Here is a 13,698-nt window from a genome sequence, read left to right as displayed (position 1 = left end):
CCATTTTCCTTGCCATTACATACCATCTCTGATATGGTCTTTTTTTATTTGAATTAATTTGTCTCTTTTGGGCTAGTCTCTACCTAACTGAGTACACAGCCAGTTCCTAGTTACCCTTTGGCATAATTTCAGAGGTGGTGATTGGCCCCCGTAAAAAAATAAAATCAAATACCAGACAATTGATTGAATTCTGTAAGACATGAAGGAGAGTGGAGACCAAGAATGAGCCTGAACCCATACAAGATCATGTGCTATTGTTATTTAACTTTGGGTAGCTTATTAAAATTCTTTATCAAGTAAAATGACATCAGGTGAGAAAATGGATGTACTCTGGAACCTCAGGTTGTCACAGTATATTGCAGAGATATCAAAATGTGAGATGTTATAAGCATTACCATAATCGCTATTATGAAAATGTGCAGAGAAAAAACACTACTTGGCAGATTCTACGATATGCAACGCTATCTTGTCTCCATCTATTACTATTACCATTTGTTTAGCATTAGAGTCAGCCTTGAACTTCAATCATCTTAGAATTACATGATATAAATATGGCATAATAAGGCTGCTTTAACTACAAACATCCAAGTTTTTACTTAGGAATTTTAACTTCACTCATTATTTTTAATGCATATTCCAAAACTGGCTATTTTGACAAACATTTTATCCACTAACCACTAAAGATTTCAAAGAATATATACAGAAATAGGGCACTTCCTTTTTACTGAAACAAATACATTCTGAAATTGTGAAGTTGTGCTTAAAATGAGAAAAGAACAAATTGTGTTTTATGCAACACCTACTTCATCTATGGAAGTCACTTACGTGACAGAGTTTTGAAGGAAATGTCTTTATATTCAGAAGTGATCTGAGAATCTATGAATAAGAACAACCATAGTCATACTGCCTGGACTGGGTCAAATTACAGTGGCTGTGGAGACTTCATGCTTCAGGGCACAAAGTGATTGCTATTTGTGATGAAGGAAAAATGAAAAAGAAATTAAGTAGTACTGAAGTGGTTAGCGTTATTATGGTGCCCTTAAAAATCACCTTCTCAGGTATTTCATATTGAAACACCACGGGATGCCATGTTACATGGACTGACTGTTATCATATCTAAATATGGAAACAAATGCTTTGTTCTCAAGAAAATCAAAACAAGTCCTTCTACCTGCATGTGGTGCATTTTTCTCTTTTATTCTCCCCTTTACATTATCCAATGAATTTTGTCAGATTTTTACCTTGCAAAAAGTTTGATATCAACACCTAATTTTAAAAGTCTTTTTATATAGGTATATAAGACCTGTATCTCTAGCTCTGCTGGTTCTTACAGAGAAATGCTTTCTTTAAATATCTTTCCATTTCACAATGTAGACAGACTGCGAAGCAGCTATTTACTAGAAGAGTGATTTATTTAATCCAAAACTAGACAGTCTTCTACAGAGTTTCTGGGAATGAACTTTACCCCAGTTGCATTAAGTATCTGCAACTTCAGAGAGGCTCAAAAGAATTCTTTGGTTGTTTTGCTAAATAAAGATGGTTGAGGGTATGACTCAGAATCCCAGACTCTCAAAGTGCGAAGGGAATTTGGAGGTGACCTACCACATCTCCTCTCTAAGAGATGTGAGAATTCCTTCTACTTCTACTTGAACAACTCTGATGTTAAGGATCTAAAAGCAACCCTCCTCTCCCCCCAGTTTTCTGGCCAGTTTGAAGTATTGCAAAATCCTTCTTCGTTCTGACCTGAAATCTACCTGTGTGCAATTTCTTCAATTTGACAAGAGTTTATCAAGTTTTTGATATCAATTAAACATTATAGTTTCTTGACCTCGATATGGGTATTTTCAAACTGTCTTGAAATCACCAACATTGGCAAAGCTACAGTATGGAAGAATCACATCAACTGCTTAGTATGTTTTCGGGGTAAACTGTACATTAAAAAGGCCTCCACCCCTCCCCCATAAGAGCACTGGAGAGAGTCAGAAGATCTCTTTTCTAATCTCAGCTGTGGGACTGTGGACAAGTCACTTAACGTCTTTAATTTGCTGTGTCTTCTTCTGTAATAAAATGACATTGAGGGTTGGTTCTTAAAAGAAGCAAGTGAAAAAAATACATGTAGAATTGGTTTGAAAACTATAATGTGATACTGTTATCATTATTATTGTTTCATTTAAGGAATATACTGCTTAGAAATTTTTAGAGTTCTATATTAAGCCATGTATAGAAAACATCTTTTGTAAGTAAAAAAATTAAAAATAACATTAATTAAATGATATAGTAACTGAGTCTTTGGCTTTTATAATATTATCATTATTATATCATTTTAATAAGAAGTAATTTTATTTTTAACCTATGCCCGTCACTTTTTTTTTTTTTAATTATTTGGACAGCCCTTTACTTTTTACTCTGAGAAGCAATCTGAGGTCAGCTTTTCTTGGATCCTATTTACTTCTGACTATCCTTAAATATGGAGCCCTGATGGTATAGTAGTTAAGAGCTTGGCTACTTATCAAAAGGTCAGCAGTTCAAATGCACCCGCATCTCCTTGGAAACTTTCTGAGGCAGTTCTACTCTGTCCCATAGGGTTGCTATGAGTCAGAATCAACTCGACAGCAACAGTGTTTTTTTGTTATCTTCAAATACAATATCCAAGGATTAGGGTATTTACTGGTGTAGGATTCTGGATACCTGGGGCTTCATTTAAAAATTTCCCTTTTTAATGCTTTCTTTTTTTATTCCCTTTTTCATGATAAAGGCACTGGCAACATAGGGTAACTGTATTTGTTGACTAACGCTTTTATGATTTTTTGTGATTGTAGTGTTAAGTGTCTGGAAATAGGCTCTGGGAAGCTAATGATGCTTTCTCTTAGTTTCTGATAGGATCTGGCCTGTTACCACTTCAAAAAGAGATATTCAGAAGATACATATTTTCAGCCCCAAATCAGAAACAACCAGGGTTCCATAACAGCAGAGGCCCTGTATAGCTCTCGGCGGTTTTTATGCTGGTGTCAGTGTAGTGAGGTAGCAGTAGGGAGGGGTCCGCACACTCTTACATTTCCTTGTAAAGGGAGGAGCTGTTCGTGTCATATTCATTTGATTGATTCCAATTTAACTCATTTTGGCTAACTAAATATTTAGCACCTAGAGAAAACACTGAATTTTTAACATTTCTGTAAAAACTTATCTGTGGGTTAATTTCTTTGTTGAAAACCATAGAACTAAAAAAAAAAAGAGCTAAATAAAGTCTAGTTTACTAATTTACTTCCACATGATATATGGGCTTTGTATGGTCAGTGGTATTAAAATGATATGGCCCATAGATTTCTCCCATACTTCAATAATGTATACTTTGAAAAGCAGCGTTGATGCTCGGGGTATTTTTGTGACTTTTATTTAATCTTTCTTAATTGTTGAGTTATGTGATAGTAAAGGAGCATACTGAAATGGTTTCACAAACTTTTTGAAAGTGTTTCATTTTGAGGAAGATTCCTAACAATGACTTTTAGATTTTCAGAAAGTGTGGAGGCTGTCTGTTTAAAATAAACTACACGAAAAAAACATTTCTGATATTAAGGAGAATGAACAATATGTTCATAGTATTTATAGCTCCTTTTAATGTAATTATTATTTACAGAAATATTATCATAACCAATATAATCCTTTCTGAGAAGGCTCAGGGCCAGCACTAGGTGTTTTGGAGAACTGAATGGCAATTTTCTATTTGGGTTTTGCCAGATGCTCATGATACTGTATATTTGTAGCAAAGTTATCGCAAGTGTGTCTTATTTCACTCTGAAAACAAGATTATAGGAATCATTTGTTAAGGAGGAATAAAACATTAAAATACAGAAACTACAGTTTCTTATTCCTAGCTAAATTAGAATAGAATGTAATTCTAAACCAAAGTCTTTATTATTTTCCAGCTCATTTCAAATGACTGTCAAATTATTTTATCTTCTTTTTCTTAAATATGAATCATAAACCAGGGCTCTTCTTGAATGATATTATCTTTAGATACAAAATGAAGCTAAAAATGTCTAAAATTACGCATGAGTGGCTTTCCATATGCTATGCTGAAATAAATGGGTACATATTCATTTTTACGAAAAGCCATTATTTATTTATGATGTGCTAAGTAGATGCTCCATAGTATTAAACTGCATTAAGGCAACATAATACAAAATTCAATACTTAGGAATAGATAACATCATCCATAATAAAGTGAGTTTTACAGAATTTAATTACAGGCATCTTGGAGTTTAATGGGTAACCAGATCACCATCACTCTCTCCAAATCACTGTGTGTATGTCTAAAATACCCTTTACATGTCTTAATTACAGCAGGTTTAAGGAGGCCTGTCTTCCCTCTCTTCTGCAGTATATCCTACCCCCAGCTCCACCTTGAAGCACTTGGTTAAGAGGCTTCAGGCACAGTAAGGGTTGGAATCTACTGCAGCATGACGATTCTCGTCTTGCTTTATGAACTGTTCGATACGTGAGAGTTATGATCTCTCTGAGACCATTTAATGGTTCCTCGCTGCAACAATTTGTGCTGAAGCAGCCCAAATTCTAATCTTCCTGGCATTCTTTCCTTCAGGAAGGTAAGTTTGGGGAATAGAATCCAATACAAATGATGTGCAAAATAAAAAAGAACTGTCACTTGACTTTTACTGCTGTTCTGAGGATAAAATAATAGTTGCTCCTAAACTAAACACAGGCATCTTTGTAATTGTAAACTCCAAGAGCATTTTACAGCCTGAAGTCCTATAAGGAACAGAATTAATCTGACACAGCTTCCTTAATCACTGAGTGTAAAAAAAAAAAGGAACGACAAAAAACCTCTTTTGTGGGGAAGAATCCCCTATGCCACTTAAATATTAATCCAGAGAACGCTGAAAAGCAAGATAAGAGGAAATGGAGACAATTTCAATAGAAAGGAGAGCACTGACATTTGATACATTCAAGTCTACTTTGGCTACTTTTAAGGGCAACAAGCACCGCCCTCCACATACCAATCCCATACATACATTAACTTTTTACCTTTCACCTGAATGGTACCATCATAGGAGCACCATGGAATGGCCTTTGTGCCCCTTCCTGTTACGGGAGTCTAAGTCTCTAATGCTTGTAAACCTGTCAACTCATGCTTGCCAGGCAGGGTTGGGAATGCTGAAAGCCTCACATGGATAATGTATTTGGTGCAGTGTGTTTAGCTTGCCACTGGAACATTAAATGTAAGCAGCATACCCACACATCTGAGTACAACCACCATAAGTGACTCAATATAATGGCAAATATAGCAGCTCCAGGTATGCTAACACCTGCTGCTCTTGCCATTTTTCTAGTTCTAGGATTCCTGGTTCCATAAATGTCCGTTTCACCACCTACACTCATACCCCAATCCTTTTGCTTTGGAGATCCTTTCAGATGCTTTGCTTTAGTCTTCTATCTTCTCACTAATACACCAGAGTTGTGCCTCTGTGTAGATTTCAGCATTGCAGTGCCTTCAGGGGGACAGTCTCCCCTCCAGTCCTGGTGCTTTATAGCTTTAGCTCCAGAGAATCCACACCTGGGCTTCCACCCACCATGGCAGAAAGGGAGATCCAAACACACAGAAAACTGGGTGCACTTGCTTTGCCGTTCCCATGCGCCTTCTTAGCCTGAACACTAGGGCTGCAATTGATTCGGGAAACCGTTTCTTACAGTGAGATGATCTCCAAAGATGTGTGACATAATATGAAAACTGTACATCTAAACCAAGGGGAAAAACTTAAATACCCTACTAAGCACAACTATAGATTTTTAACATATTTATTAAATATCAGATGATGAACTTTGATCTTAGATATAACTTTGTTTCCAAAACATATTTGGGTGGTTATAAGTTCTGCATTCATGTTGGTTGTGTGTTGTCACCAAATTAATCTGATTTGTACAGGATATAGATATTCTTTTCAGAAATTATAGGATTTGTCTACAAGGCAAAAGTGTGGGACTAAAGAACAACAGTTTGGAATTTTGGTTTCTCTTAAGAATGTCAAAATTGAGATCTACTCTTAGACCTTTCATCAAATCAGGTTGTGAAGGCTTAAATAAACTGTCACATTTCTTTTGTAGAAACAAAAGGGCCACAAATTACCCAGTTTTTCAGGCAAGTTACTAAAATATGACTTTTAAGTGTAATGGTTAGAGAGTAAGGGACAAGCATTGAATTCGGAAACTTTTCAATCTGGTATTGCCCAGCGCACTTCAAAGCATCCAAAGAACAAACAACTTGAAAACAAGGTAATTCTCAATTGAAACTCAAAACTGATTCGTGGAATGAACTAGCAAATGAATGAAGGCAAATTATTTCAGCTTTTTTTTGTTTTTTTTTTACTAGTGGGTAGAATGGAAAAAATGTATAATGCCTCCTGAAACTTAAAGAAATGCAGGAACAAAGTCACATTTTCTCTTGTCTTCATGAAGAAATATAATTTTAATCATCTTTTAATTATAGGCAAAAACTAAATGAAAAATCTAGAATTTCAAATGGTTATAGAAATTTTTATGCTTTCTATAGTATTCAACATCCAGGAAGGGAAGGATAGAGAATATGGGTTCTAAAGTGCAATTATTTTTCTCTGGTGCACACGTAGCACTGATACCTTTATCATGTGACATCTGTTTGTGCACACAAAATACTTAGTACCCACAATACATATCAGCGTCTCTAATAGCAAACTGGGTGTTTAAGTGTATTATGACAGGGAGGAATTTATATGTGTCTCTCTCTCTCTCTCTCTCTCTGTGTGTGTGTGTGTGCTGAGAGGTACAAGTGATTTTTGTGTGTGCATTTTTCTTATTCCTAACCTGGCACATAATATTCAAAACATAATGGGAAGCATAAAAACTAAGTTGTCTGTAGCATTTTTTAATGTGGCACCAAGAAAGATGAAAAATATTCATGAGCAAAGATATCTCTTTCAATAATAATTAAAAAAAAATGTGTGTACTAATCTGCCACAACTCATTTCCAGAAGATGAGTTTAAGGTTTATTCATCTGAGACCAAGTGCTGCTCAGGAATATTATGTACTCAGCTTGAAATTTTTCTACTTTTAAGTATTTCTAGCATTTGTATTATGTATTCACAGTTGACTTCTTACTAATGCAAAGAATAGACCAGCTTTATTTCCACATGCAACCTTCAGCAAACTACTTCTTTCTAAACCTTCCAAATATACCTGAGCTGATGATTAAATATGTCTGACAAATTTTACAGAAGAAAGTGGTTCTTTAGGATAATATATTCTTCATACATGGATTTGAGTATTAAGCTCAATATGTTTCCTACTGAATCCTCCAAAGTGCAAGAAACGTAATTTGACCTACAGGAGAACTCTATCCACATTGACCTCCCCCTTTTGCCATGCTATTGATGTGGGGCTGTGACTTGCCTATTGTAAGCTAAGCCTGATGTCCTGATTTCAAAGGCTTCAAAGGCTCATTCCCATTGCTATGGGTCCCTATGACTGGCATCAATGGAGCTTTAGTTTTTCCAGGCCTCACCCACTGATGCAAGTTCCCTGGAAACGGCTTTCTTCTGTAACATCATCTTTTTTTTTTAATGACGGAATATTATCCTATTACAGGCACAGCTACATAAATATCTTTAAAGAAGGTAAAGTTTGGATGAAATTATCACTGTTGAATAATAAATTATTTTTTTAACTTGGCTTCAAATATTAGGGTTAAGTAATGAGTCCTTATTAGGGGAAAGGGGTGTCTTCAGATTTGATCCACTACTTTGTTCCCTGCATGTACTTACAGATGCCAGATAGTAAGAATATCTCTAAAATAGATATTCTCATCTGACAACTACTTACTAGTAATTCTGTATTAACCAAAATTAATTCACCCTGACCAACCTTTAACAGTTTTACTTATTGTATAGTAAAGTTGATAGTAAAATATATATATTTGTATATATGAATAGATAGCAAAAATATAGTATATATGTATATATATATGCATATATATATAGTATACATGTAGCATATATGTAGTATATAGTATACAATAACATATAAACCTGTTGCCATCGAGTTGATGCCTACTCATAGTGACCCTACAGGTCAGAGCAGAACTGCCCCATAGGGTTTCCAAGGAGCGGTTGGAGGATTTGAACTGCCGACCTTTTGGCTAGCAGTTGGGCTTTTAACCAGTGCGCCACAGGACTCCACAATAACATGAAGTAAGCTATTTATAGTATGTAAAGTTGATAGTATTGATAGTAAAGCCAAAATAAATATAACAAACTTCCGTTCACATCTAACTTTTACACTCCATTGCAATGCAATCTAAGTATACGTATTTTAAAACAAGCTTTAAAAATGTCTCAGCCAGGGAAAGGCTTTCACAATTGTTTTGGATTGTTAAGAGCGTTGGAAAAGAGGTGAGAGAGAAGGCTGTAACATTGATAGAAGCATAAACAACATTGTATGTGTGAAAAGAGAGATAATATAAAAGAAGACATTTTGTCCTTCTATCTCACAATAAGACCTCGAAGTTTTCTTTAGAAGATAACTTTGAAAAATAAAGACAAATGCCAGTAAGATTTAAGCTCTTTCACTCTTTGATATTTATAGCTTCTAGGTATATGTAATTGCTTCTTTTTTTATATTAGAATCTATGAATACTAAGTTTAACAGTATCAATATACCTGGCATCATTCTATCACCTAAAAATTGGAGAATCTACGTCAAAGTACTATAAATCAATAATTTCTGGGCATTATAATTTGGCCTTCTGTAACGTAGAGCTGTTAGTGATAGTTGAAAGCTTTTAACATTTCAATTTCCATGTCCAGCAAAAAAAAAAAAAAAAAAATACTAGTCTGAAATAAAGTCTCTCTGAACAATAAAGAGCTCCGTTTATCATTTTCTACCACACAGATGGGCACTTTTTTAGCCCAGTCACAGGCACTCTTGTGATGATCCAGATTACATTTGTTTTAAATTCTACATTAAAGGCCAGTTTCTGACTTAGCCTCCTGATTTTATATCACACTCTCCCCCTTTTCTGTGACATTTATTCTGAAGCATTTTGGCCAAACAGCAAGGCCTAGGGATTAAAAACTCCTGAGACCAATGGAAGATTACTAGTCATTTCCCTGAATTCTCTCGTTAAGCTTTCCTAGAAAGAAAGATTACTGTTTTCTTAAAGCCTCATGTAGTCTAATGAATCAAAACAGTAGTGTGTGAGAAAGCTAAAGCTAAGGGCCAGATAATGACAATGCAACAAGCAAGTATCACTATATCCAGAGCTATTTACCTAAAGACCTGGTTGAAAAAGATAGATCCTATAGGAAAACAGACTCAGTTCTTACTGAACAAAGAAGGCAGTAAAGTTTCAAAGATGCTCCTGATACAGGAATGCCCTCTGGATCTTGCTTTAATGAATGTGATTATTTCGAATTTGCTTCTGTAAGCTAAATCATTTATGCTGAAGATGCCTATTAGTCCATCTCTGTATTAGTTTGCCTCCTCTGAAACAGAAAAATCCTAGCAGAATAAGAAGAATTTAAACCTAATGAGCCTCCTGCTTAGGTGGGCTGCGGGTAGAGGCGGCGGTGGGTAGGGGTAAAGTGGATGCTGGTTAGCCTTCAGTGCCCTTCCAATGTTCTGAAAGACAGGACAAAATGACTGTGGTTTTGGCATGCAGAGGCCAGCTTGTTCAGGAAATTGTGGCACATATAAAACAAAGCACATAAACAAACTCTCCATCCAGGAAGCGGAATTTAACAATTGCCTCATTAACAAGATTCAGGGAAGGACAGGAAAAGAGGGGGAAGCCAATGGCTGATTACTATACAGCTCTAGACAGATGAAGCCCTTCAGCTTCTCCCCAAACAATCCCTGTAGTGTGGATTTGACAAAGTGGCACATTTAAGAGGGAACTCTCTTGCCATCATCAATGGGAGTCAGGCGTACCCGTATCTGCGGGCCAAATTCAGTCCCTGGAGCTTGGCTTTATCAGTAAGACATAAGACAGAGGACAAGGCAGCTACAGCCACAGAGAATTAATTAAGAGCAGAAGCAACAGCCAGTGGGTGTACTCAATAGGCTGAACGCTGATCTACGTCCCAACCACTACTGCTTTCTCCCCTCCTATTTCGTACCCAATAGTCTGAACGCTGATCTACGTATCAACCACTATTGCTTTCTCCCCTCCTATTTCTTTTAAATTATTTACACTAAGGTGCTCTTACAACTGCTACTTCAATAAAGATTTCTTTGCTATTTGGCTTCATTGAAGTGACATATTTCCCATACAAAATACACCCTCAAAGACTAAAAATCTTAATGCCAATTTAAGTTTCTGAATGATTGGAATCTTTTTGAGCAGAATTTTATCATGGACGATTTATTAATTTGGCTTTCTCCCTGCACATTTTTCCAGTTTCATATGTGATGTTTGTTAAAATAAGCCTGATTGCAAAATTGCCAGAGTCCACACCCAAATTTGTTTTTGCTGAGTAGTTTTGTTCTCTTTTTAAAAATTTCCCTTTTGTACCGCACCATACAATCCTAGCTAAGTATTCCAGTGTTGCTTGCAAACACAAAATACTGGTTTAACACAATTCTTTTGGGTACTAGTATTTGTTTCCTACAATCTCTCCTGACCCCTGCCCACCCAACACACATACTGAAGGCACATTACAATTCCCATTTTGAAACCAATGAAAACAATCCTGTAACTTTCATATTGCTTTTCATTTATGCTGGGCAATAGAACAGGTCTCATACCTTCATTTTTCACTGGCTTACCAGAGACATCATTTTTCAAGACCAGGTTCTTGGTCAAATCCTTTAGCAAAGATTCTGACTTCTTCTTGAATCTGTGCTTTGTGTGACTCTCTCCTGAGCAGCGAGCACTAAGACCAGAGTAACTTGTCAGCCGTCACTGTTGTCTCCAGCCTTGCTCTAGACCCAGCTATCCAACAGCAGCCTTTATTGCTTAAGGAAAATAGGAAATTCTGCCTCCTGGACATAAACATGTGAATCCTCTATGTCCAGGACCAAGAAGGTGAAAAGAGCAGTTTTTACCAACATTTCCTTAAGAATGAAAGTCTCACTTTAATACATGTGGATTGTTATCCACATACTTAATACTTTGCTTATGAATCACATTTCAGGGTGTATCTGAAAACATTTTTGGATTGTCAGTGGATCTAATTTTACAGATCTTACTTATACCATACTCCCTTTGAAATAGGTGGGAGTGTGACTTGAGTAAGCACCATAAAACTAGAGCCCATTACCTCCTCTGATCATGCTTGTTTTTGTAAATGGATGTGATTTCAAAATTAGCACTAATACAACCTCAGGATAGTCCAAAATAGAAAGATGCCATAATAAATGAAATATCAAAATGGAAAAAAAAGTGGTTTGCTAGGAAGAAGTCGATTTCTTCTCCCTCAGAAACTAGCAGCCAGTCATAATTTCAAAAAATAATGATAAACTATAGAATTATTACTGACACAATGACAGTGTAGGTTTTGGTGGCTAAAAAAGTCGATGAGATCTAGAAGCATATGCTACCCATGTTTTAGGCCCACTGGAAACAGCTAGTGTTCAACCAGTTTGGTTTTTATATGGCCTTAAAAGATACATATCAACTATGATTAATCATTCTAAAATTAAAAAAAAAAAAATTACCTGATGGTTGACCAAAAAAATGAAATGGAGAAAAAGAAAACAAACAAACAGATAAACATACCATGTTCACATACAAAACAAAATAATTCTGTCAGGGACATCAGGGAAGGTGGAATACTATAACAACACATGTTATATTGTTATACTATTCCACCCACCTTAATGAGGAACCCTTGGGCGTTGCTACTCCATAGCCTTTGGAATCCAGATTTCCTCCCACTTTCATCGTGTCACATGGCTTTCGCTGCTCAATGTATTCATTCATAGTGGACTCCAGGAGAAAGGCAAATTTGCCCTTGGATTTGCGGACACGAGCTACTCCCTCAGCTGTAGTCCTAGTGAACACTGATGGCTCTGCTGATCGCATGTAGGTCCACATCTTTTCATACACTGCTATTTTTGATCTCTGGAGGAAATGAAAATAAAATTAAATACAGGAAAGAAGGGAACGACATGTTAATATTGACTGAATCAAGATCAGGATAAAAAGCCCTTTAGTACTTTTCCGTTGCCCTCTAACTCCACTTTGCCTTATAGTAATGGTCATCTTTTCAAATTGGAAAATGGCCTTTTCAAACTATTTAAGGAAATTACTGAAATGGTACACATTTAAAAGTGATATTTGAGGAAGAGCTCAGTCATATTACCTCTTGCCATATTAATTACCACACTCAACTGCTTAAATAAAAACCTTTGCCATCAAGTTGATTCTGATTCATAGCGGCCCTATATGACAGAGTAGAACCGCTCCATAGGGTTTCCAAGGAGTGGCTGATGGATTTGAACTGCCGACCATTTGATTAGCAGCCAAGCTCTTAGCCACTGCACCACTGGGGCTCCGACTGCTTAAATAGCACCTTATTATTTCCTTCTGATGTAGGATGCCATGAAGGGTTGAACATTTAAAATCATGTTTTATATCACATTATGGTAAACTTGAAAAAAGACCAGAGATGGTTTGATTTCAGCTTTGCCAAACTCCTCTTATTACTACACCTGTTATAACAAATAAGATACATCTGTTATGATCCAAAGTTTTAAAGAAAACCATTCTAACATGTATACAAAGTACAGTTCACAGCAAGTTAGTATTTGAATACCAAAGGAGGAGGAGAAATCCACTGTAGTTTACAAACTAAATATCTCTAACACAAGAATCAAACTCTAGGTCTAGCAAGACATTTTTAGGTTTTTTTTTCTCACAAGATTCTCAAGTATAAGATATATTGAACTTTAAAGAGAAATGATTCCTGTATTTCCACATTTATATTGTAGGAGAGTTAATCATTCTAACCCCCTAATTTCCGTCCAGAAACTTATTTATTTTTGTAAATTACTTACTTGGGCTCTATCTATTTTACTCCCTCTATTAATTTTTCTTTTTTTATTTAATTTATCCAAGTACTTTTGCTGTCATCTGCATCCACATTAGATTTTTCATTCACACATACATCTTTAATATGACATATATCTAAAAGAATTCAAATGTCTGCAAAGGACATATTTAATAAGATAAAAAAGCCTGAATTCCATTTGATGTTTGATAATACAATGATTCACACAGACTATTTGCACTTGTTTAATTACAAGGTGCTAAAATTTTGGCTCTGGATCCAAATAGAAAGTAATGGAGAGTCCATTCAGACTTGAATTTCTGTGTGTGGTCAAGCCTTAGTAGCATGTACATTATTTCCATTGAGCTTCCTTTATTTATCAAAATATAGACTCTAACAAGAAGCAGCTCTTCAATAATCAATGAATATCCTGAATAACAAATTTATGAACACGTATGTCTGGGCAAAGGCAAATTATTCAGGTGGACAAAGAAAGAAACCACTAAAAACTCTTAAGTGGGATCCCAAATTTTGGTTTCATAAGATAAGAAATTAGTAATCAATAGACCAAATTAATAAACCATATAATATGGTTTGAACACCAAAGAAGGTATTTTCTGTTCATGTATATTCAAATGTTGATATATATCAAGATGGGAAATT

General features: G+C 35.7%; 1 protein-coding gene across 2 annotated transcripts in view; it reads right to left on the bottom strand.

Annotated features, from left to right (window-relative positions):
• GRIA4 (glutamate ionotropic receptor AMPA type subunit 4) overlaps positions 1–13,698 on the bottom strand; it is a 479,243-nt gene that overhangs the window by 33,283 nt on the left and 432,262 nt on the right. For both annotated transcript variants that reach the window (XM_064288864.1, XM_064288863.1), the window contains exon 13: positions 11,860–12,107. In XM_064288864.1, coding sequence (XP_064144934.1) covers positions 11,860–12,107 — 248 coding nt within the window. The remainder of the gene's footprint in view (positions 1–11,859; positions 12,108–13,698) is intronic.

Source organism: Loxodonta africana, chromosome 7 (assembly GCF_030014295.1).
Source record: "Loxodonta africana isolate mLoxAfr1 chromosome 7, mLoxAfr1.hap2, whole genome shotgun sequence".
Lineage (NCBI taxonomy): Eukaryota > Metazoa > Chordata > Mammalia > Proboscidea > Elephantidae > Loxodonta > Loxodonta africana.
The sequence above is the reverse complement of the archived record's forward strand: the minus strand, read 5'-3'. Positions and strand labels throughout refer to the sequence as shown.